Source organism: Musa acuminata, chromosome BXJ1-1, assembly GCF_036884655.1.
Source record: "Musa acuminata AAA Group cultivar baxijiao chromosome BXJ1-1, Cavendish_Baxijiao_AAA, whole genome shotgun sequence".
NCBI lineage: Eukaryota > Viridiplantae > Streptophyta > Magnoliopsida > Zingiberales > Musaceae > Musa > Musa acuminata.
In genome coordinates, this window is record NC_088327.1 from 22,822,669 (window position 1) to 22,848,355 (window position 25,687).

At 37.8% G+C, this 25,687-nt stretch overlaps 1 protein-coding gene across 3 annotated transcripts in view; it reads right to left on the bottom strand.

The window, feature by feature from the left end:
- Positions 1-3,358: 3,358 nt before the first annotated feature.
- LOC135677293 (protein FREE1-like) overlaps positions 3,359-25,687 on the bottom strand; it is a 31,257-nt gene continuing 8,928 nt past the window's right edge. The window contains exons 1-6 of one of the 3 annotated variants that reach the window (XM_065189475.1): positions 14,698-15,648; positions 14,213-14,362; positions 13,712-13,777; positions 13,505-13,615; positions 12,015-12,107; positions 3,359-10,931 (exon numbers count right to left, since the gene is read on the bottom strand). In XM_065189475.1, coding sequence (XP_065045547.1) covers positions 10,887-10,931; positions 12,015-12,107; positions 13,505-13,615; positions 13,712-13,777; positions 14,213-14,353 — 456 coding nt within the window. In that variant the 5' untranslated portion in view covers positions 14,354-14,362; positions 14,698-15,648 and the 3' untranslated portion in view covers positions 3,359-10,886. Of the gene's footprint in view, positions 10,932-12,014; positions 12,108-13,504; positions 13,616-13,711; positions 13,812-14,212; positions 14,363-14,697; positions 15,649-25,687 lie in introns of those variants that run through there. The other 2 variants (XM_065189468.1, XR_010514642.1) reach the window with 2 other exon arrangements.

Below are 25,687 nucleotides of genomic sequence, written 5' to 3' on the forward strand. Positions count from 1 at the left end.
ATACCAATGGTAATAAAGACACTACTTTCTATCGTTAGATTGTTACTTTTAAAAAGTAAAAAAAATACATTAGCCTTCTTAACCTTGACAATGACCACTCGACTTAGGAGTGAAATGCTTCTCCACTTTTCTACTTCTGAGATACCAAGCAACTGGACCTCTATCTCTTTCATTCCTCAAATCCAAGACTCTAATAGGGAACACATTTCTAACTCTCACTAATGAAACGCCCTTAAGATAAGCATCCTTTAAGCTTTTAATATCTTTGATAAATAAAAATATTATTCCCTAATTAGGGTAAAAACTTTCTTGCCTTCATCCCCAAGAAAAGATAATTTTAACTAAATTGAAGAGTTTAGACCAATTGCTATATGTAATGTCATTTGCAAACTCATTTTCAAAGTAAGTTTCTCGATTGAAACCTTACATTTGTTGATCGATTCAACAAGAGCAATATGCTTTTATACCTATCTATTACAATATCTTGATTTAGAATGAATTAGCCAACTCTATATCCTATTCTAAAGGAATATCTTCTTACAAAGCCTTTTGATTGCATTTCTTGGGATGCCATCACAAAAATTTGGGATCTCATGAACTTTCCATTTAAATTTATTTCTTGGACCTTCACTTGCTTATCCTCTCCTCCCTAGGGATCTAGGGATCTGTATCCCATACCTATATATTTTTGTTCAATAGGTCCTTTTAACAATCATTTCATGTACTGAAGTATTTTAACTCATTGATTCGAATAAATTTACATATTTTAATATTAAAGGTATTAAAATATCTCACCTCATATTTATTAATAATATTGTCATCTCCTTTTGCACAAATGACAAGACCTGTAGGAGCATCCTCTCATCCCTTAAATCTTTTTACCACCTTAACCAACCTCAAGATCAATTATGATTAGTTTCACATTTATTTTCTTAAGCACTATGCTTCAACTATCAAAAATAGAGTTTATAGAGTCCTTGGTATTAAGGAGGGTTCTTGGCTTATGGCCTACCTTTGTACCTTTCTTCCTCATGGTAGAGAGATTTTAGAGTAAAATAAATAATTGACAAAGATCTTGATAGGATTAAAGGTCGATGAAAAGGATTTCTTTCTCAAGTTAATAAGATTGTTTCGATAAACTTTGTTATTAATTCTAACCCATTCGCACACTTCTTAATTTTTGAAATTCTAACCAGATTATTAGGAACATGAGTAAATTTAATAGGAATTTCTTTGAAATTATCTTGAAAATTATTCCAAATATAAGTGCATATATAATGATACAATCATGAAATTCAAGTATAATTGGGGCCTAAAAATTAAAGACCTTCTAGTAGTCAAGAAATCTATTGGTGCCTAATGGATCCTTCCTATGTTAAACCATGAAGATAAACTTTAGGCCACTATACAACAAACTAAAAGTGGAGATATTCAAAAATTGATTATAAACAAAATAGAATCTTTAAGACTAGGTGTGGTCTTTGTCATTTGATTTCCCTTGTTAAGAGCGAGCTTAAGAGAATCATCAATATTGGTAGCACCATAAAGGTTTGGGATGACCCTTGGCTTTGTAATATTTCTTGAAGTAGATGGCCCACTTACTTTAATACTAATGTTGCTATGAACATCGATACCGTATCCGATCTTATTATTAAAGGAAACTGAAATTTAGTTATTTTGTAAGATCTTTTCCACCCTCTTCTGATTTGAAGTATCTTTCATATTCATATTCCCAAGTCCCCTATGCTAATGCATGGATCTAGACCATTACCCCTAAAGGTAGAATCAACGCCAATGATACATATAGATTTATCAAAGAGGACGACTAGAATAAGAAAAATTATTAAACGAGTTGAAAGACATTATGGTAACTTGTAGTTGCCATCAAACCTTTCATTGGGAAACTTTTAGAAGGGCCTACTCACAACCGATCAATTTGCCCAAATCTTGCACTTCCAATCGTAACGATACTTGATTTGTCACCTCTTTACTGACTTCTCCAAACATTTTCTTTTTTAGTATAATTTGCTACCTCTATTTGGTCCTTAGTAAGGAACAAACTTAGAGGTTCAGGGTGAACTTTAGATTAGGAGTTTTATTACTAGTTATCTTTAGCTTTCTTGGTTATATCATAATAATTACAATCATCAATCTACTCTTCTATCCCTATTCTATAAGGCTATGGTTGATTCTAAAAATTTTATTAGCTATAGAAGATATGAGGGGATCAACAATAATGAAAAACACTTATTATATCGCCTTTTAGTTTGGAATATGACCATTCTCATAGCCCTATTTCTATGGGTACAAGTGGTGGATTTGCCCTCAAAGATCCTGAAGGCAACCTATTGATGGCTAGTGACTTTCCTTGTGTTTCCAATCCACTCGCCGAGGAAATGATAATTTTGGAGGGATTAAAGCAAGCCTTGCTCCTCCATCTACATCACTTTAAAGCCTTTATTGATTCACTTCAACTCATTAATATTATTAATTTCGACTAAGATCCTCCTTGGACTCTAAAGAATGTTATTTTAGATATCAAGACCTTAACTTCATGATTATATGTCATTCGCTTCAATCATTTTAATATAAACTCTAATTGTTTAGCTCATAATTATATCAATCTTTATAGGTCTTTATGCTCCTATGCACTTGGATGTGCTTCGAAGCCCATGACCTTTTATTTGTAGCACAAACTTAGTATATATATATATATATATATATATATATATATATATATATATATATATATTTATATATATATATATATAAATATAAATATATATATATATATATATCCTAAATTGACTTTGAACCTATTTTGAAGTGTAGTAAAAAAACATTTACTAAACCAAACTACACACTCCATAGGTTTATACAGAGATACAAACATAAAAAAAAAAATTATGAAGGGACATTTCGTTAAAATGAACAAAAGAAAGCTTTTCGTGAAAAAAATATATATTTTTTACCAAATTTACCTTCAGAGCAATATTAAGTTTCCATTGTGAAAATAACTTTCTAGAGAGTGCAACTATAAGACTAACCTGCCGAACACTGGCAACAATAAGATCTACATTTTGTATATAAGATATATTAATTAAAAAGGTTTAAAGAAAAACAAAAATCTACCAAAAAATTCGCGACAAGTATTCAACAAGATAGGAAATGTCAATCAGAACCACAAATCGTTTTCTGATTCATGACTTTGTGGGAGAAACCTAGCAAATGAATATATGAAATCTTGACAAAGGCTAGTATAAATGATTTTAGACTATAAATAGAGACGAGAACTAAACCTTGAGTTTGAAGATTTTCCAACAGTCTGACATTTCTCACATCCTACATAGGCCATCACTACACTACAACATGGAAACAAATTTCATAAATTTAACAGGCACATCCACACAATTAAAAAAACAATCAAGTTCACAATGTGAACATAAAGTTTCAGGGCTGTTTTTGAATCTGCTAATTCAGCTCACGCTGTTGTTCAACTTGACAGAGCTTTGCTTCAACGAAAGCTGCGGGATATGCAGATAGAAGTCTAGGATTGTAGAGCAACTGCCTCACAAATATTTTTATGTTTTCAGATACTCCACATCATTGCTAGTGTTGTATTTGGCATGTTCCAAACAATCTCTGCATCCTGAAGTACATCGATCAAAAGAATGTTATTTAAGTTATTGTGATCAACAGATTGAAGCATAATACAATCATGAAAAAATATTATACTGTACCAAACTGGATTAAGTCGATATCTTAAGGTCTATGCATGCAGAAATGTACATTCCAGAATATGAAAATGTAATTCGTTAAGATAACTTCCATTTGTACTTTAGGAGGTTGTAGATATGATCTGAATTCTGCAGTATCTAAATAATCCTAAAATATAATCATATATATCCATAATCATAAGTAGCACTTAATTGTTTTAGAGTATAATAAACTATAGAACCATATGTTATCACATGCAAGGACACACCAAAAAGATGCAACAGAACACATGTATATAAGAAAAGGATCCAGGATTTTTTTGCTTTGTTTTTGGATTCTAATGACCTACATAAGTATCTTTATCTCATGCAAAAAATACACAAAACTGATAATATAGTAGAGAAATGCCACAAATATAAGAAAAGGACACAAAACCTATTGGCAATGATTTTGGAACACCAATTCCAAGCAAAGGTAACACAGCATTAGAGGAGACATCCCTACTCTTTCTTTTGGCTGCACTTGCATTTTGATGCAAAGATTTTGGAAAGAAGGTTGCCAACCTTGACACATGATATCTACCAACTAGCATGGAAAGACCAGCCTATGTGCTGAATGGGGGCTTCATACCAAACCAATATAGAAGGTCCACAATGGCGTTCCTCCAATCTGTAGACCATTTTTGTTGTGCAGAAAGGTGGAGGTAGCAAATAAGCACCAAGGACTTCAATAATAGGAAAAAAATCTTACTGCACAGGGAGAGACAGCTGCATACATTTGAATTCCCAAAATTTTGTAGTAACCAAAGCCTCTTACCGTGGCAGCCATTTCTACCTTGCATAATCTGATTGCATTTGACCGAGGGACGAGGGTAAGGCCGAGAAAGGAAAGAAAGAACTTCCCCAATGAAGTCCTTGTTTCCGTGAAACCTCTAATGGTTGTCCATTAACTCTGCTGATTGATCCAGTACATTCAGACTTATGATGATGAACCATAATACATGTCTGAAAAGCACCGGGCATGGATTTCTTGCTGTAACCTGGAATTGTATGACCATAACTTGATACAAAAGCTAAAGGATAGAAACATGCAAACATCATCAAATAAGAATTATCTTCGTGCAGATGGAAGTATTTGATGGGAATATCACTCTAGAATTAGGATAAATTATGCTCGCTCACAAAACAAATCAAAACATTCCCCCTGCCACTTATCTCATTTAGAAGAATATTAGGGATTAATGACTGAAAAAAATTTAAAAGTCATTTTCCAGTAGCTAATGTGGACTGGAATCCCAAATAGAGTGTGTCGGAAGATACCAAATCTGTATATGCTTCAAGGAGATATGCAGAAGCAATGCGGACTGAAATCCCAGAGATCAATCTTATACCAGTCTTCTCGTAACACGGTTCTTCAGAAGGAATTAAGATTATGAGAGCTAGAGATAAGAAAGCAAATGCAAAATAAAATTTATCACCTAGAATTTACAAACAGCATCTTGACCAACAATGTTACACAACGAAAACATAGATTGTTATACAAAATCACTAAATCAAGTCTTAAATTGAGAAACTGTATAAATTCACATGGTATGTCCAAAGAAAAATTTAATTAATGTAAGCTTCTACGTAAACTCATTGTTGAATCACCTAATCTAAGCAACTAGCAATGTTGAGCATGTGGAAAACAATAACACAAAAGAATTACCAGTAACTAATATCAAACATATCATCTCCAATTATTTCAGCATTTAATGCAAAAATAACTGAACAAAATGTCTGGACAAGAAATAAGAAACAAAAGAAAAAACATATAACAAGATTTGTGGAAAATAATCCCGGTAATAATCCTGGTACATGGCAGTCCAAATCCCTTCAGCAGATGGACCTGCATTCTCGGTGTATCTCTCATGGTTCAGTTGAAGAATTATAGGTTATTGCAGCAGAAGCAAAAAAAAAACAAAGGTGCACTATACCCATAAAGTTTTAGCTCACAAACAACTACGACATCCAAAATGAATCATAGAATTAAATCAAACCAGGAGAATAATGTAATTAGTCTCATCAAATATAGAATGCAAAACTGGTTCTCACACACATATATGGGGTAAATTTTCAGAAAAAACTCCTAAGTTTGAGAATTTTCTAGATAACACCCAAAGTATGAAATTTTCCTAGAGAGTACCTCTTTTTGTCAAAATGAACATTCCACTCTCATCAGCCACCACCCTCCACTTAGCCCTTAGTCATGCCTTTGCTGTACCAATTGACCCCTCCACCGCACCAACCGCCCCCCCTCGCAGGACCCGCGATGAAGGTGCAACCTCTGCGGCCAACAATAGAGGCTGCAGCCAATGGCAAGGATGCCCAAGAGACCATGCTGACGAGGAAGGGGTGCGAGGAGGCTGTGCAGTCCCTTTGCAACTAACGACCAAGGTGCGGCAACAAACCTCGCTCGAGGGCTACAAGCGATAGCGGCAAGCCCTCCCGTGAGGGCTGTGGGCCAAGTGGGGCGACCACAGTTGTAGGCGGCAGCAGCAGGCCCTTGCGCGAGGGCTGCAAGCGGCAATGGTGGGCTCTCACGCAAGGTTTGCAGGTAGAGGGAGGCGACCAACCATAGGGCGATGGTGGGCTTTATGTATAACTACTGCCGAGTGTTCACCCTCTCTAGGCTATTGTGTAGCTGCTGCCCACAAACCCTGCATATTCTCCTCTTCTTTTCTTCCTTTTTCTCGAAGGCCTCCTTCTACCTCCAGTTTTCTTCCTGCTTCCTTCTCCCTTCCTCAACCGTCGGTAGTGTCATTTTAGTTTGAATGTTGTGAGTAATCATTTTAGTTAAAACAAAGCAAGCAATATAAAATACCACATTAGAAAGTTTTAATGACTATATAATAATTACATCATAAATGCATACGAACTTGTTGCTAATGAAATCATAATTTCAACATGAAGGGCTCGGATTAGGTACTTGACTTCAGCACCCTTTACAGAGCCAATATAAATCCTTTGATTTTGATAAGCAAGCCTAAACAAAACTCTGGATCAGTGAGCATAACTGAAATCCTGATCACAAGCACTCTAAAAAGAGTAGTGAATATTGAAACTAGATAGCATAAGCCAAGAAAATTGGTTCTACCAAGTGACACTATCCAATCATTCCGTATCTACATAATGCAATTCTAGTTACCTGAGAAATGAACGGTCCAAAACCATTAATAAATTGCTCACTAATTTCATCAAAACAAAGACACCTTAATAAGCAAAGACTGGAGGTCGAGGAGTTTATAGATTATTAAATTTTGACTGTACTATTCCATGACAATTTTAAAAAACAGAGGGAAAGACCCATGTTATGGGAATGTCATTTGGTCACTAATTCTTGTAAAAAATGATAAATAACAATCACCACGAAAGAACTCTAGGATCATAAGAAAGGTAGCTTTGCATTTAATATTCTATTTAAAACCATAAAAATATATGAAAAATATATTTTTCTTCTGAATTTCTGACTTCTTCATATTCTCTTTGATTTTTTTAAATCCGTCTAACCAAGATCTCGAGCTTAAAACAACATTAACATAACCAATGAACCCAACAACACCTAAACTTATTCAGCCAGATAGCAAGCAACCACGATTGTGAGTGTTTGAATTTAAGTCACAAACATTGAAAAATTCAACATTATATGAACCTAATAAATATAACCAATCATATAACATTTCTAATCTTCACCTGTTGTTTTGTTGTTGGCAACACTTTATGAATTTTGAAGGAGACAAATACAACAGGATGTATAAGTTACTAAATATGACATGTCATGTAAGACTAGGTAAGTGACATCAATGAAATATTTTCTATGTAACATTAGAGGATGGAGTTCATGCCAAAAAAAACCTTAGAAAGATATATTTCTAAATTTCATCATTCAATGACCCAAAGCAATAATATACTCCTAAATTCTGGACCTCTAGAAATGCACACTTAGAGAAACCATAGGACTATTCACTACATCATGTTCAATCGGGAGAATAAGAAACATACTTTTGATCAAGATTCACAATTTTGATTTGTACTGGCTCGATACGGCACGTATCGAGGCATACCATATTGAGCAGTACATCTAAAATAGGATACAAGTAGGTAATGGTTGAAATTTCGACTGTTACTTCCCAATACAACCCTCTATCGGGCGATACGGGGCCAAAAATTTGGCACCGGCTGATAGCAGGCAGTCCGCGCAACGAGAGGCTCTTGGACTAGTACGTACTGCCTATATCGGGCAGTACACATCGAAATTAAAAACCATGTTTTTGATAAGTGGAGCAGTATAAGCTAATTGTGCAAATTATTCAAGTGATTAGTCAACAGAAAAAGTATTATCTTTAATGCCTTTATATTCAACTCCAACAAGGTAGGTTTTCTTTGAACAAACCTACATTCTTAATATGATAATTCTTTAATTTTAAAATGATGAAAAAATGAGCTAAATATCAGTTTGCAATATATTTTTGCAGAAAAGTGCAAAGTGAAAGCACACAAATCAACAAGAAAAAGAAAAAGCTAAAGGAATTGATATGTGTAAAAATATTATTGATGAATGCTCTGGTGACAAATGAATATCTAGAATGCAATTCAAGAATTAGCTAATGTCTCTTTTTTCCTTCTTACATAAATATAGCAGAGACTAACAAAAGTCATAATTCCTATAGAGTAATTGCTAATAGTTCGCAAGAAATATTATAGAATGTTGAGGGGCAAGCCAGAAGTTAAACAAGAATGAGAAGCAAGTAAACAAATAGACTATTCAATAATAAAATTTGAGAAACCCCTAAATATATTTTCTAGTAAAGGACTAATATAATAGTTTAAAAAAAAAGATAAATGAACATGATTCTCAAATTCCAATAAGTGAAGCTTCAATGCTCTGTGCCTCTTTGTCCCTAATGAACAAAAGAAAAAATGTGCCTTGATCATAAAATAAAAGAAAGATAAGCCTCAACATATGACTAAAGCATCACAAATGACAATTTATAAGAAAGTTTTTACAGGTGAAATATCCATGTAGCATGAACCATGAAGCAATTTGCTAACAAGCTAATCATCATGATGATTGTCGTGATGTTATAATAAGCATTTCATGACTTAAATGTTTCTATTGGAATTATCATGAAAATTTAAACTTTTTACCATATGTGATATTAGGAATTGCAAACAATAATCACAACAGCTGCTGCTAACTTAATCTCATTAAATAAACTGGGAATTGGCATGAAGAAATACTGATTCAGAGGTCAGTTTTATGCTTGCAAGGCGCATAATTCAAACCACAAGGTGTGGATGCTGAAACTTGTGATAAATGATAGCAACACCATAATTGAAAATATTGAAACAGTAGCCATGTCATTAGTTGGTGAGCATTTGTATGAAACTTAGCAAGCTTCTCTAACAATCTCATGAAGATTGCTACTAGTCTTCTACAAGTCAACAGTTGATTCAGCAAAAGATAAATCCCAGAGACTAAAATAATCACAAATTAGAACCTTTAGACTCGACTAAGATCCTTTTATCCAGATGGACTAGAACTACACTATCACTATAATCAAGCATTTGTTACCTGTTGATAAAGTAAGCTAACTTCCACAATTTAGAACTTGTCAGGCCCTATCTTGAGACCAGCAGAAGACATAGTCTATTTATAGAAAGTCATGTACCTCTGTTCATATAACAGAAAAAAACCATAATAGACAATCATAATGCCTCATTTTCATCAAACTCATAGAATTATTTGTTTGATATCTCTTTACTATTATATTATTCAATTTGGTTTACTATTCTTATAGGTCTAATGACTGCTTTTTAAAATAGAAATTATGACACATCATACTAAAATTAAAATATTTTAAGCTTGGATTTCACTCTTGAACTTATCTTTTACAGAGATTATTTACTATATACTAACTTATTGAAACCATTTCAGATTATAAATTATACAATTTATAATCAATTTTTTCAACAGCATTTGAGTGGTTGATGAGGACAGATCTTTTGATTGTCAAACACAATTATAGTTGCATAATTGTCATGCTTCTCTCCCTATATAATCAATCAAATGTCCTCCAATTATAGATTTTGAATAAAAGATTCTCCTTAGATTTGGTAAGTTTTTTAGGAGTTCTAATTATATTCAATTTAGTTGAAAAAAGATTTCTAGTTAAATTAAAATTTCTAGGTGAATTAGGATTTATTCTAATAAATCTCAAGATTTTGATGAGAGAAAAAAGTAAGACATTTAAGTGCTCTCGGAGATCTAGAGTTAAAGTGAAAAGTACTTTAGATTTATATAAGAAGATGTTAAAAAAAAATCATGCGAGGGAGAATAACTCAAAAAACCTCATAGTTAATCTTATATAATGAAGAATTTAATTTTTTTCTATAAATATAGGTAGAAATTTATCAAACCAAGTTAATCTTATGTTGATTTTCTGAAACACTATATATTTGTCAATCTGCATATTTTGATTCATTTGTCTACTATTATTTTTATATTGATAATCAAATGTTTTCAATAATTTGGCCAAGTTATTGTTCATTGAAATTTTTTTTAGAGTAGTTTGACTAGAGAATTTTCACAAACACACATGTTTTGGTGATTTCGAGGTATAAAATTATATATATTTTACTATTTATATTTTTATATACCCATGATATATCATTTGTATATTATGTGCCTGATTTACATATATGATATTACAAGGATCCTATCATTTATTATGTCCTAGTTGTTTTAATTAGCAACAACAACAATCGTAATGAAGACATTGATTCATATTTTTATACTGTCGCATTTTACTAATGATGATTGTTTGACAAGTTATGTTTCTAATATTAATATTAATTTGAGTTCATTATAACAATCAATTGATGAAGACTAACAATGTCGGCATATCTATAAGTTTTTTTTTTTAGCTTTGCATGAATACATTAAATTGGCATAGGATATTATTAGCAGTAGATAGGAACAAATATAATGAGACAACCAAAACATGAAGTTGTCTGCATCTATCAAATTGCTTAGTTTAACTACAAACCATTTTAATAGATGGAAGGCTGCAGAACTCAAACAAGGGAAAAAGAAGAATGCAGTAAATGAAACCTGAAACCGGCCACAGTTTATTGACTCGATGTGGGGCTGTGGTTGACTCGACCTGCATCAACCTGTCAAATAATCTCATCTATGAAATATTCTCTTAAGTCAAGAAAGAAAGAAATACAATATCATAGAATCACTTTTCTGATAGGAAAAAAAAAATAAAGTTGGTAGTAAAAGTCGATGACAGTTATCATTTCTATATGAAAGCATACAAAAGCACTCGTCACTATGTTTACTTCACTGCCATAGTAGCCACGAACTGTGCCCAAAAGCAATTCCTACCAACAAATCTATGTGGTCACCGAACAAGTTTTGCACACCAACAGTCATTACAAGCATTACTATTTATTCGCTCATCCAGTTCCTGGTTTTCATCTTCACACTACTCTCAGAAAACATAGCTTCCACACTTGACCTTTTATGAGGTGAATGCTTACGAAAGTTCACTTACAAAAATGCATGCAACTTGGGTATACAACCAAGGTGACCGCAGAGAGCATGTGCGATGCTACTGCTTGTCAAAGAGAATTATAGGAGGATAGAAATTGCAATAGCATGGCAAGGCGAAATCAGATATCAATCAGCACTGACTAAGAAAGGGTGTTGACAGACACCACATTCGATTGTTTGGGAGCCTGAGGCAGGAACTTGCACCTGAAACTCAAGGTAAATATCGTAGAATTCAGTCCTAACAACACATCAGCAAAATTCCAGTTTGGAAAATAGATGAAGAGATAAGAAGAAAGCTTATCATGTTGTAGAAAAAAAAAATTTCTGATATTATAGACCTGAAGGTGGACTGTGCAGATGGGACATGCTACTTCCCTCATTGGCTTCCAAGACTCATCAGAATTTGAACTTATGAAATAGGTACTATCATAAATTAGTCAATAGTAGTACATGTTATATCAGAAAACATAGTATAATGTTCTACAATATAGCAGTAAAGTACCCGACTTATGATTCTTGTTCAATTCCTCCAGTTGCAAAAATCAAGACCAAAACCTTAATTATTCATCATAATATCCGGGTTAAAGAAGTTAGATGGATCATTTCCCAACAATGAGAAAAATATGCCCTCCATATAAAGTACCACAGCGAGACATCTGTCTAAACATGATGGTCTATAGCAATAAAAAAGACTGCACCTGAAGCCTTCGTGCAAGATCTTCATGACTTTGCAGACCGGCAGGTTTGCTGACAGCTTCTTTTGCATTGCTTAACCTTTGAGAAACTTCTGCCTATTCAACGTGAGAGACTCCCATGTAACATCAAGCAAATCACTTCTCAAGTCGTGTTTTTCAGTTAATGCTCAGAATATATAACATTCATACTAACAACCATGCAATTTTAAGTTTCAGTACTTAAATTAGCAGATCAAGCATGTTAGGGCTGTTTCATTTCCACACAGTTTCCATACTACATGTGAAGAAAAACGAAATTTTCTAGCTTTATACAAAATTAAATTTCACATGACAGTGAGATTTACATAGTTCACAAAAGTTAATTCAGTAATTTTCACTATCCCAGGAAATTAGTTCAACAACAACAAAGTACATAATCTGGCCCCATTGACAACACCTTTCTCTAGTGAAAGTTAATCAAAATTGGTGATCACATGTCAGCATTTGGTGACAAGTCAACACTAAGTTCACACATGCAAAGCAACTTGCCAACTCTAATGCTTACATGTAATATGAACTCAGAGGGCCCGAACACAAGACAAGACAGTGAATTTCTCGAGGACAAACTAGTTCAAATTTTTTGTAGAACATCCATGAACAAAGAAAAGAATGTTCAAGTAAGACAATTCAAGCTATAATGTAAGTGTACCACCACTGGCTAATAATAGCCATAATGTAAGAACTAGTTCAGATCTTTTGTAGAACATCCATGAACAAAGAATAGAATATTGATCAACTAAGACAATTTACGCCATAATGTAAGCGGACTACCACTGGCTGATAACAGTGTTTTATCAACCTAAGGTGCAAAATCTAGCTAATGGACTTGCAGCAAATCCTCTGGATGGAAATTCAATAAAGATGTAAAATGAAAAGTAATTCACTCAATTGGCTAAACAAATCATATTTTCTTTAAAAAACACTTTCTTCACCCCTGTAATTAATGATAATACTAAATATATGAGTCTATCACTGTAGATTGTTTCAAGGAGGATCCTTATAAAAACAAAAATCTCTTTAAAAGACAGTCAATGGTCAGTGGAGGGGTAAAATGTTTTTAGCAAACCTAGCTTCCAGAAAAGAAAAAGATCTCCTTTTAGCAACAATACATCAGATTTTATATGAGGTTGGAACAACAAATGCCTACTGCTAGAAGAAGACCCATTATAAATATAATATCTTAAAAGACTTAAATAACGTTTACCAACATCATCTCGATTTCCAGAATATCAATAGCCGAAACTTTCTCCTAAACCCAAAAGGTTATGCAGACACATAATTTGAACCACTATTTAATATACAATATCAGTGAAGACCAACCTGACATAGTTCAAACTTAAAACTGCATATCTCTACAAGCATCAATTTTCAGGAGTAAGAAATGACATCATCAAAAGCACAAAAACCAATTTGTACAATGATGTTAAAAGTCAAGGATAAACCAGTCAATATACCATGCATCTATCACAAACTCGGACTTGCTGAGCATTTTCTTCTGCAGTGAGAGCAATTCTACCCTTTGTGCACTTGTCGCAGAAAATATCGCCACAATTCCTGCAATGATGCTGAAAGTAAAGAATGGAATTGTCATGCTATCTCACAAGGAAAATTGTGACATCAAACAAGGTTGAAAAGAAAACTGATTAGATGAAAATCATCACCCTGCGATTGAAAGCTCCAAAATCTGATCCACATGATGTGCATTTGCTAACAACTTCATCCGGAACCTAAATGTATGGCAATACAGGTATGCTTCAACTACTGCAGATCATAAGAATCGTAATAGCAATTCTGAATCAAGGGAAATACAACAATAACTCAAAAATTAAGATGCCCAGCTGGCCAGTCAATAATATGGATAGTCTCATTCAGTATACATTGCAAGCCAGATTTACTAATAGCTTCTTTGACCAAAACAACCAGCATATATGAATACATAAACAAAATACATCACAAAAAAAAGGGACACTTCAGCCTCTCATATGCAGCAAATAATATAAAATCAACAAAGGGCAATAGAGCCAGCACCTGCTCCAGAAACAAATAAGGTTTTAAGTCACAAAAACAAATGAAAGTATCTCTAGAATAATCATTTTTTCACACCAACAAATATCAAGTTGAAAAAATTCTTTAATAACCAAAGAAAAAGCATCTAAACTTACCCAGTGATCTTTCTCCTCATTAGCAGGTTTAATCAAGTTCATCCAGTCCACCAAACTTTTTTTCCTTTCAGCTGATTGATCAGATACCTTGCTAGCATCAGCAGCTTCTTCGCCTCTGGTTTGGCTACCATTTCCACCCATCTCCTTACGCTACAATTTTTTGTCACATTAATTAATTTGTAAACAAAAAACATATTTGCACAAATGACATTGAAATACATAAAAAGATACTATGGAAACATGTAAAGATTACAGCCAAAAAAAGAAACAAAATAGCTATGAAGTTTGAGTGACATATTGAGAGAAAATTTATTTACAGTTACAGACACTATAATGATCTATAGTGTCAGAAGAAGTCCAAATATCTAATTAATGCCTGTAGCAGGAATTTGACCAGTAATTCAAGGAGTTCAAGAAAGTTATCTACATTCAAAAGAGAAGCTACTCATCTAACAAAATAAGGATTAATGGTTTGCCATGAAGACCTGATCTTTCTGCTGTTTCTTCTTGAGCTTGACATGTTTTGCACAATACTAAGATCAGGCAAGGTCAGATAAGTTTGGGCCGTGCAGATCCTCTAGTAACATGATCAACCTGAAATAAGAGGATGATTCTATGTGTTTTGTGAGATCAAAGAACAATAATTGGTAAATCTGAAAGTACGGTATGATTTATGATTTTAGAGTATCTGGTCGAAAAATAGATAGTGATGTTGGGTCTTGAAAATTCAAATTATCGCAAATCTGCCAATATACTGAACGACAAGATTTCTAATTTTCCTCTCAGATACATAGGGTTTACCCTTAGACCAGATGTCTCATGTCTCGTGAGCAAATGATTAGTCCCTGCTGATAATATCATAGTTTTCTTCCAGACAATCTTGTCTCACATCTAATCTCAATGATGACCTAGGTTTATTACGAAACAGTTAAGATCATGCATATGAGTTCTCAAATGTTTTTCAAGCTGGCTCTTAGTGGCCTTCCACAACCCTCCACCTTTTTCATTCGGGCTTGGGACCAACATCGGCGGTGTTAAAAATATTTGTACGGATATTCACCTTACAAGAGAGAAAAAAAACTAAATCTTTCTTTTAAATAAGATAAAACCTGAAAAACCTAGTAGGAATTTGAAAATGACAATTGTAGAAATGGAAATAAGTATGTCCAAGTACATGGCTTTACTTCCTGTTAAATCACACAAATCAGACCTTGTATGACAATACCATTTTTTGTGCACCTTTTGTTCAATTTTCTAATCCATATATGAACTAGTTAGCACAGATGATCATAATAGAAAATGATTTGATGGCATTCTTCATAAGGGAAGGCCTTCGAAGATCAAGAGATAGCTTCATCAACAAGCGTATTAAAAGAAAATAAATGGAAAGTAAGAAATTACCAAGAGATTGGAAGAGAATCTTTTAGATAAAAATTTATATGAAAGGAAATAATTAAATTGCTCAAACCATCAACGACTTGACTTAAAGAGCCATACCGTAATATCAAAAAACAAATGTTCAAAATTTCTCAAACTATTAGGAATTGAGTTATCTGTTATCATGTTTGCTGTTGTGGTCAAATGCAACTTCTATTTCAGCAGACCCTAAGAGTTCTGCAATAATATATACAATATTTGTAACTTGGATTACATATAATGTGTCTCTAGGATTGCATCCCTAACTTTTAGGTTGCTAAGGTATAATGAAACAAGCAACAATAACATCTAATGCAGGGAAGTCAAAAACTAAAAATGAATAACAAATGCATGTTTAGTGACATGACATTGGCTCCCATGAAATCTAAAATAGCTAAAATTGAAAAAGCCTAGTGGGCACTTGCTTGTAAGGCTGCTTCATGAATTTTGCACCCTTTTGGTTGAAGATACTGACAATGAGAGTAGTTTCATCATACATCCTAACATCCCCACCAAGTGCCTTCTCTAAGTTACACAATCATCTAGAAGTAAGACTCCATACATTACCATAAATAAGGTTAATTCAAATCAAAGATGCATCAGAATTACTCCTGAAATAAAATAAATATACACAACAAGGTCTACAATCTCTCTCTAATATCAGTTTCAATATTCTATGAGACCAGCATGGTACTAATATATTGGGTCATACCTGATATCACCTGAAAAGATAATAGAAAAAACAAACCAAACTAGCGTCGGACCGTATTGTCACGGACAAACTTCGAAACAGGATGTTTGATGTAATGCTTATGTATGTCCGTGTCTTTTGGCATGTTCATGCCTTGTACAGCATGTAGAGGGGCAGCCGAAGGCTTAATAATCCCATTTTTAGTTGGGTTGGTGGCCTCTTTAGGCTTGTAAATAAAGGTTGTGTCATGTGGACACGTGTGAGAGATTTTCGGTCTGTAATGGACCATTTTACCCTTTGTTGTGCCACTGTTCAGAGCTTGTAAAGTCTGTTTGTAATTTGCATTGTCTATGAAGTGTTTTTCGGAGATGTTTGCTTGTGGATCCCGATTGAGGCGTTCTCTCTAGCCTGTTCTCTCTTTTGTTGGTCCTAAGGGACAATGGGAGACTTCGGGGAGGCTGACCTCTGCGGACGGACACGCAAGGGTGCCGCACGACTTAGGCAAAACCAGCTAAGTCCGTGACAGATGGTATCAGAGCGGGACAAGCACTCATAGAAACATTTAGCATGCAAACATGGGGGACCTAGCGGGGCTGCGTTGAGGGCAGTCAGCACACATGCGACCGTTTGGGAAAAACGGGCATGGAGATGTAGGGAAAAGGAGTCGCTCAGAGAAGCGGGCATCTGACATTGGCATTCAGAGGAATGGCCAACCCTTCGCGCAAGAGGCACCACGAGAACAGGCAATCTTGGAAGAATGTGAAGCGCACAAAGGTTGGGATGGCTGAGTTTGAGCTACGGCTCAACGTTGACAACTATACTTGATGGTGCTCAAGACAAGCGAGGCGCTTGGTAAAGGATGAGACCATCCAAGGTGGAATGAGTTGCTCAACGACCAAAAGAGTTCTGCAAAGCTCACAGAGGTGAGGGGAATTGCTAACTCGAAGAATTTGGTACTCATGCATGGGCTTGTATGCGGACGATGGAATGTTCCGGGCCATCCCAAGGCGACCAAAACTCGGTGCCATGGAGCATTGAAACTTTCTCTTCGGCATGTGAAGGATACGTCCGTAGGAGGCTGAAGTGTGCAACAAGTTCAGCATGTTGCTAGGCCTTGAGGGGTGCAGCGGGGACTGTATTGACGGGGAGTCGCAATCTAGCAAGTGCGTTTGTAGGAGGCAGAACAATGCACAGTATGTTCAGCAGATCGGAGTAGTCCAAGGGGATGGTGGTCTCCGAAACGAAGAGAGATGTTGCTCCAACGGGATAGTTATCCAGGAGGGATAAGTCCCGGCTCTCCAGAGGGAGAATCATGTGGGACGGACCTCACATGTTGAGGAGGAGTACCTCAACAAACAACAACTCCACGAAGCTCGATGGACTGAGCAAGCGGCGAGGAGTCGTCGCATGATCTCGCTTGAGAGAATGCATTGGTGGATGCATTGCGAGATCAAGTGGGGGAGCGACCCAAAGCAACACAAATGAATGCACACTTGGAGTCGATGTGAAGATCGGACTCAAGGGAGGGCTGACCCGTGGAATGGTGGGCGCGAGGGCCACCATTGACTCAATGCAAAAACGAGGAGCGGAGCAACTTGGGTGTAACTTGGCGAAGTACCCAAGCCGCATGAAGGGAGCCAGCATAGAAGTTGGAACATGGAGCAGAGGCACAGTGCTTTCCTTAGACAGAGGTCAAGGACATGAACTCTTGCAGAGGCAAGAGTAGGATCATGTTGTTTCATGGGTCCTTCATTCTGACGAGCGGACTCATCTTGTATGGTGCCAAAGACGAAGGGAGCTTCTGGGCCCATGCACCTTATCTCGGAGAAGCATTTGATGGAGGAACTAAGGCGACTCAATTTGCGGAGGCGAAGTTGGGTTCAGAAGGCCTTAGCACGGGGCAAGAGGACGCAGAGGCGGGTACTCTTGAAGAATATGCCACAGTGTTGCCATTCAAGTTGCCATGAAGGAAGCGGTGCGCAGTAGAGATTGTGCTAGTAGGGGTAGAGGCCCAGGATCCAGACAATAGTGCACAAATTACAGTGAAGTCGGTGGACTTCGGGAGCTACTAGGCGACGGACTGTCCTAGAGCGGTGCTTCATCTAGGTGTGACCCAAGAGTGGGTGGATGAAGGTCGATTGCCAAAGGAGCGAACAAAATCGAAGGTGGAAGAGACTCTGAGATGTATTGGCAGAGGCCACACATGGAGGGTTCACAATTCGAGTTTATTCCACAAGGATCAGAATGTAATGGAGATGTCACCAAGAGGCGACATGGTGCAGCGGATCTGTTAGAACCCTTGCAGATTCTAAACTTGGGGTTGATCTCTTTAGGGGATCGGCCTCCTTGGAACTCTATAGGGGTTCCTCCCTCCAAGTTGCTGCTCAAAGGCTGCAGAAAAGATTCATCTATTGCTTAAGAAAAGAGAAGGAATACATGGCTATATATAGGGCTTCTAAACCCTAACTCCTAATAGGACTCCTACTTAAGACTCTTACTTCTAACCAACTCCTAATAGGACTCCTAGTCAAGACTCCTATTCCCTTACAACTCCTAATTCTTCTCTAAGAAAACACCTCCTATATGAATGCCCCTCTCAATTAGGACTCTCATAGCTAGAGTCCTAACAGAATGTCCCTCTCAATTAGGACTCTCCTAGCTAGAGTCCTAACAGTTTTACATGAATGTCCCTCTCAATTAGGACTCTCCAAGCTAGAGTCCTAACAGACCCACCCTCTTCAAATCAGCCTTGTCCTCGAGGCTGATGATTCGTGAATTCTGAGAATTTGATCTTCAAGTCATCATAGTTCTCCCAAGTGGCATCTTCTATTGGTAGGTTCGCCCACTGTATTAGCACTTCATTAGTGGGTCGTCGTCGTCGAGTCACAATCCGTCGATCAATAATGGCACTTGGCTGGGTCTGGAGTTCTCTTTGGGTAGTCATATTTGGTGGGTGGCTTTGGGCTGTCTCCAAGCACCTATTTAAAACTTCCGTCTGGCTGTTGGTTTGTGGGTGATATGTCGTACTCCTTTTCAATTTAGTACCCTGCATATGGAATAACTTTGTCCAAAATCTGCTCTTGAAGATGCAAATAGAATTTGTCACAAGCACAATGCGTCCCTTATAGCATAATTCTTTTGAGTCCCGATTGTAATGAGCCACGGAGCTTGGTGCTTCCTCTAATTTTTTTTTATATCTTACTGGTCTCCGAATCTTCCTGCCATTCCATCTTAATATCCTCAAGGAAGTCGCTGGTTGGAAGTAAAACGACCGAAAATTCAGCTTTCTCAAGTAGCTGCGAAAGCGCATCTGCAACAACATTCTCTTTCCACCTTTTGTAAGTTATTTCATAATCAAATCCAAGAAGTTTTGTTACCCATTTTTGCTGCTCGGGGGAAGTTATCTTCTGCTCCAAGAGATATTTTAGGCTTTTATCGTTGGTCTTGATTTGAAAGTATTGCCTGATCAAGTACGATCTCCACCTCGTTGCTGCGTGCATAATGACGAGCATCTCCTTATCATATGTTAACATGTTTTGATAGGGGGGAGATAATGTCTTGCTAATGTATGTGAGTGGTCGACCATCTTGCATGAGAACATCTCCCATTCTGTCTCTAGATGCATCGGCCTTAATGATGAAGGGTCGGTTGAAATATGGTAGCGCTAGCACCGGCGTCGTCATTATGGCTGCCTTAAGTTTGTCGAAGGCAGTGGAGGCTCTGTCCGACCATTGGAAGACATCTTTTTCTAGTAAGGAAGTAAGTGGTGCACTGATCTTTCCATAGTTTTTCACGAACTTACGGTAGTAGCCTATTAAACCCAAAAAGCCATGTAACAATTTTATGTTCCTCGGAGTATGCCAGTTTTGCATTGCTTCAATTTTGAAGGGGTCCACCGTCACACCTTCCTCTGATATGATATGCCCAAGATATTTCACCTTTTGTTGAAGAAAGTAAAAATTCGTAGTGGCCGTTGTGTGTTCGAAAGGCGGTTTTCGGTATGACTTCTTCATACACTCGTATTTGATAATACCCGGATCGAAGGTCCAGTTTTGTGAAGATTTATGCTCCCTTTCATCTAGCAATTCATCTGCTATTGGACTAAAGTATTTGTTCTTGATGGTTATGTCATTGAGAGCTCGGTAATCAATGCATATTCGCCATGTTCCGTCCTTCTTGTGTACAAGTAGCACCGGTGAAAAGTAGAGGTTGCAACTTGGCCGAATAACTCCTGTTTCAAGCATCTCTTTTAAAATCCTTTCTATTTCATCATTCTGGAGATATGGATACCGATATGGCTGAGTATTTGCTGGAGATTTGACTAGAAAAATTATTATACAATGATCATGCCGACGAGTAAGAGGTAGGTTGTGCGGCTCGTCAAATATATCTGAAAATTCAGCAAGCAAAGGAAATAGGTTTGAAACTTCAAATTCTATTGGCTCTCCTTTAATTTGCTGCTCAAGTTGTACCAAAAAGCCCCTGCATGCTTTATGCAAAACCTTCTCCATTTGTTGTGTGCAAATCATCGTTACGTCGCCCTCACGTTTCCCATGCAGTATCACCTGTTTCTCCTTATTGTAAAATTTTATAAATAGTTGCATAAAATTCCAAGAAATATCACCTAATGTCATCAACCATTTAATTTTGAGTATGGCCTCATAATCATCAAGAGGGAGGAGAAAGAAATCTGCAATTATCTCTTGGTCCTGCAGCAACAGTTTCACCTGTGGGCACCTATGATCACACTTCAAAATCCGTCCGTTGGCGACCTTAACGACAAACCTGCTGCAATTCTCAATAGGTAAGTTCATATGGACAGCAACCTTACTGTTTAGGAAGTTATTAGTGCTGCCCGTGTCGATGAGAACAATGATCGGTTGTTGTTTGAGAAGGCCTCCAACTTTCATCGTTTGCGGGTTTGAGTAACCAGCTAGTGTATGTACCGTAACTTCGGTCGGTTGTGGCTCTTCTTCTGCATCTTTTTCTTCATGTTCAAGGCTCTCTTCTGAATGTTCAATGACCTCTTCTTTTATCGGTTCAATCATAAGAAGTCCTCCTTTACTACAGCGATGCTCACGGCTCCACGGTTCGTCACAATGCCAACATAACCCCTTCGCATATCGCTCCCGAAGCTCTTCTCTTGTTAACCTTTTTGGTGTAGGGACTTGGTCAATAGTAGGGGGGGCTGAGGGCTTCAATATTACTGGTTGAGGAGCGACCCTAGTCCTCCGAGCTTCATGGTTCAATTGCTCCTCTTGATGTCGTGCGAAAGAGATGGCTGCCATAAGCGTATATGGTTGTCGCGCTTTAACTTCTCCTCGGATCTCCGGCTTCAAGCCCTCAATGAAGGTCCTCAATAGCTGTTTTTGAGACCAATCATGAGTTTGATTAGATAACCTTTCAAACCTGGTTTGGTACTCCTGAATGGTGGAAGTTTGTCGGATCTTTGCTAGTTGTCCATCAATATTCTCGTAATCGGTTGGTCTGAAGCAGATCAACAGTCCTTCTTTGAATTGTTGTCATGAAAGGACTCCATAAGTATGTTCAAACCAGTCAAACCACTGTATAGCATCCCCTTCAAGATGTATAGCTGCAATTTTCACCATAGATGCATCCGCGGTTTTGTGGTACTGGTAGCAAAGGTTTGATAGAAATCAGTGGAAGTTGCAGCAAGTATGTGCTGTCTTGTAAGAGTAGAATTGTCGTCGAAGAAACAACGGTTTCTTGACGTAATTTCCACCAAAAACTTGAGAGAATTGAGGAGGGAATTGATAGCAAAATCACAATTTATATGACAGCAAGGATATCTAATTTAATCAAGAAAATTTCGGCAGTATAACAGCAAGGAAATTGGTGCAAGTTGCGATTGCAGAATTCTCGTCGAAAAATTTCAGCAGGATACTACGAAAATTTGCAGCAACATAAAATCGATTTTAGAGATGAATTTCTTAATAGATCAATCTTAGATGGAAGCCAAGATGATCTATGAAGTGTATAAGAAATTTCATTCAAAAAAGATTGCAAATAGATGGGTTAAGGCAACAATATGCGGCTGAAATTATCTGCAGCACAGATTTTTAGGCATAGCAGATTGGACGTAAAAGATCAGTGGTTTATATTGAGAATTTTTTAATGAAACCAAAGGGAAATCCACTGTTACGAAGTGTCAAAGCTATCATAAAAATTTCGTAGAGATTTGGATAGAAACAATATAGTATCAAGATCAAACAAACAGTGCTATGCGGCTGAAATTTTATAGTGCAGATTTTCAAGTATAGCAGATTTGACATAAAAGATCAATGGTTTATATTGAAAATTTTTTGAAAAAACCAAAGGGTAATCTGCTGTTAGGAAGTGTCAAAGATGTCATAAAAATTTCATAGAAATTTGGATAGAAAAAGCATAGTAACAAGATCAAACAGATGGTTCTATGCGGTTGGAATTCTGCAATGTATCTTTCGTCGTAGAGATGAAAACTTTGTGACGAAAGGTTTATGCAGCAATATAGGAACAGTTTTTTTTTTTGGATTTTCGAATAAGGATAACTAAATTGCAGCAGTAGTAAGGTAGGAAACCAGAACCTGTTGCAATTCACGGGGAGATCAAAGGATGATCCGCGGTGGTGGAGATGATGGCGGAATTCGGCGACGATCTTTTAAGCAATTGTGGGAATTGCTTTGGGCGGTAGTGGAGGGCTGATGGATGGCAGTGGAAGGGCAACGAGATGCCAAGAACGCTGCTCTGATACCAGGTGTTAGAACCCTTGCAGATTCTAAACTTGGGGTTGATCTCTTTAGAGGATCGGCCTCCTTGGAACTCTATAGGGGTTCCTCCCTCCAAGTTGCTGCTCAAAGGCTGCAGAAAAGATTCATCTATTGCTTAAGAAAAGAGAAGGAATACATGGCTATTTATAGGGCTTCTAAACCCTAACTCGTAATAGGACTCCTACTTAAGACTCTTACTTCTAACCAACTCCTAATAGGACTCCTAGTCAAGACTCCTATTCCCTTACAACTCCTAATTCTTCTCTAAGAAAACACCTCCTATATGAATGCCCCTCTCAATTAGGACTCTCATAGCTAGAGTCCTAACAGAATGTCCCCCTCAATTAGGACTCTCATAGCTAGAGTCCTAACAGTTTTACATAAATGTCCCTCTCAATTAGGACTCTCCAAGCTAGAGTCCTAACAGGATCGTGGTGGAACAGTTCGTGGCAATACGATACACACGACATTGTCCCGGGAGGGACTAGATCATATGGAGGTATGATCGGGAGCTACTGGAAGCTCCACTTCGGTGAACAACACGACGGCAAGAAGGGCTATGGATTCAAGGAGTGAAGGCCATGGTACCGCAGAGGCGGGTCTTCCGGGCGTGCATCAAATTTTGCATCGGATAAAAACCTTGGTCATCAGCATATGGGGGCTGGGTTCCACCAAGGGAAAAGTTCGAATGCAAGTACCAGTGAGTTCCATGGGAGGGACTTGATCATGCAGAGGTATGATCGAAGCAGCTGGAGAGTTGGACTGCTCCAGAGCTCATATTCGCTTAAGGGAGCCCGGCAAGTTAGAGGACAAGGCCGAGTAAGCGAACGTTGTTACCAAGGAAGCTAAGGAGAACAGAATCGGTGCAAACCCTACAACGTGATGGCAGAGGCCATACATGGGAGTTGCAGTCTGTCTTTCCATCGACCAAACGGACTGCTTGGAGAACACAGAGGTGTTGAAGCAGGGGGTCGAAAGGGGCGAGGAAGCAACGACGAGTCCAGAGGGACTTAGCTACCCAAAACCAAGCATAAGTTAGAATGGAGGTGGACTCGGAGGAGTGCCACAGAGGCATATCTACTGATTGTGAAGAAAAGGGATGCAGATGCGAGGCGACGGATAGTAGGGCCATGGGCATGGCAGCGCCATGGTACCGCAGAGGTGGGACTTCCGTGAAAGTCATTGATCCCTTGCTCTCATGGAGGGAGAGAGCTTGGTCGTGAAAGGGGGCGAGGAGGTGGAGAATACAAAGGCAATCTCCAAGTACCGAGACAAGGCTGAAGTGCAGAGGCCGAAGAACTTCGTAAGACCGGTGTCAATGTGCTTCTCATCAAGATAGCCGAAAGTGAAGGACTTCGGGTCATGCAAGAGTGCATAACCAAGGAACAAAGCAGGCAGTACGCGGTGTTGTACCTTTGCTACTCAGTGGAGTAGGCGGCAGGGTTGATGGAGAAGACGGTACAATCCTAGAGGCGACCAAACCTATGAGAGAATTACTCCAAGTTGGGGTGAAAACTTCCTGCATTCCAGAAGTTCAATGGCATTGAGAAGGTGAATCACAGTAACTAACTCAACGCAAGGAGTGCAAACACTTCAAGTACTTCAGAAGTGTGAGCAAAGAGCAGGCGAAGGCTATTAACCAGCTCGATGCATGGAGTACAACCTCGAGGAGGCGGGCGAAGTCAAGTAACCTTTGCCTTCTCAACTCTTAAGAGAATGGGCGAAACCGAATACCCCAATTCTCTTATCTATTCAGCAGAGGAGCTCTGTACAAGTTCAAAGACCCTTTGAAGATAATGGAAGACAATAGTTGTCAAATCCTCACCAATGGTGATCAGTGCTACTGAGAGTAGATTGTCCGCTTCATTTCCCAACGAAATGCCAATCGAAAGCAGAAGTGATGCGAACCTACTTGAATGTGACAACTAAGTGAAAGAAGAGTCAATGAGCAAATTTTGTGGAGGAATGACCCAAAACTTCAGAAGTTTGCGAGACGATGCTCGTTAAAGCTCCAACAAGCATCCACCCAGTTCAAGCAGCATGAGGAATTTGAGAGACTGGCGCAGTAAGGATGATCTTTTCCTTCATGTGGGGGATCCGCAGGAATCAACAAGGATCAACACAACTCAGCCAACCCCACACCAGAGTCATTGGTGAGTTGAAGCAGCATGGCGGATCAAAGGTTCGACTACTCAAAAACAGCAGCGGAGAGCAGCAAGGAGCCAAGAGGCGCATTGTAGCTGGAGCAGAAGATTGAAGACTCAGCAAAGGCGAGGAGTTGCAGTGCCGACAAAGGCTTCAACGAGGACGTCGAAGGAATAAGTGGGGGAGAATGTCACGGACAAACTTCGAAACAGGATGTTTGATGTAATGCTTATGTATGTCCGTGTCTTTTGGCATGTTCATGCCTTATACAGCATGTAGAGGGGCAGCCGAAGGCTTAATAGTCCCATTTTAGTTGGGTTGGTGGCCTCTTTAGGCTTGTAAATAAAGGTTGTGTCATGTGGACACGTGTGAGAGATTTTCGGTCTGTAATGGACCATTTTACCCTTTGTTGTGCCACTGTTTAGAGCTTGTAAAGTCTGTTTGTAATTTGCATTG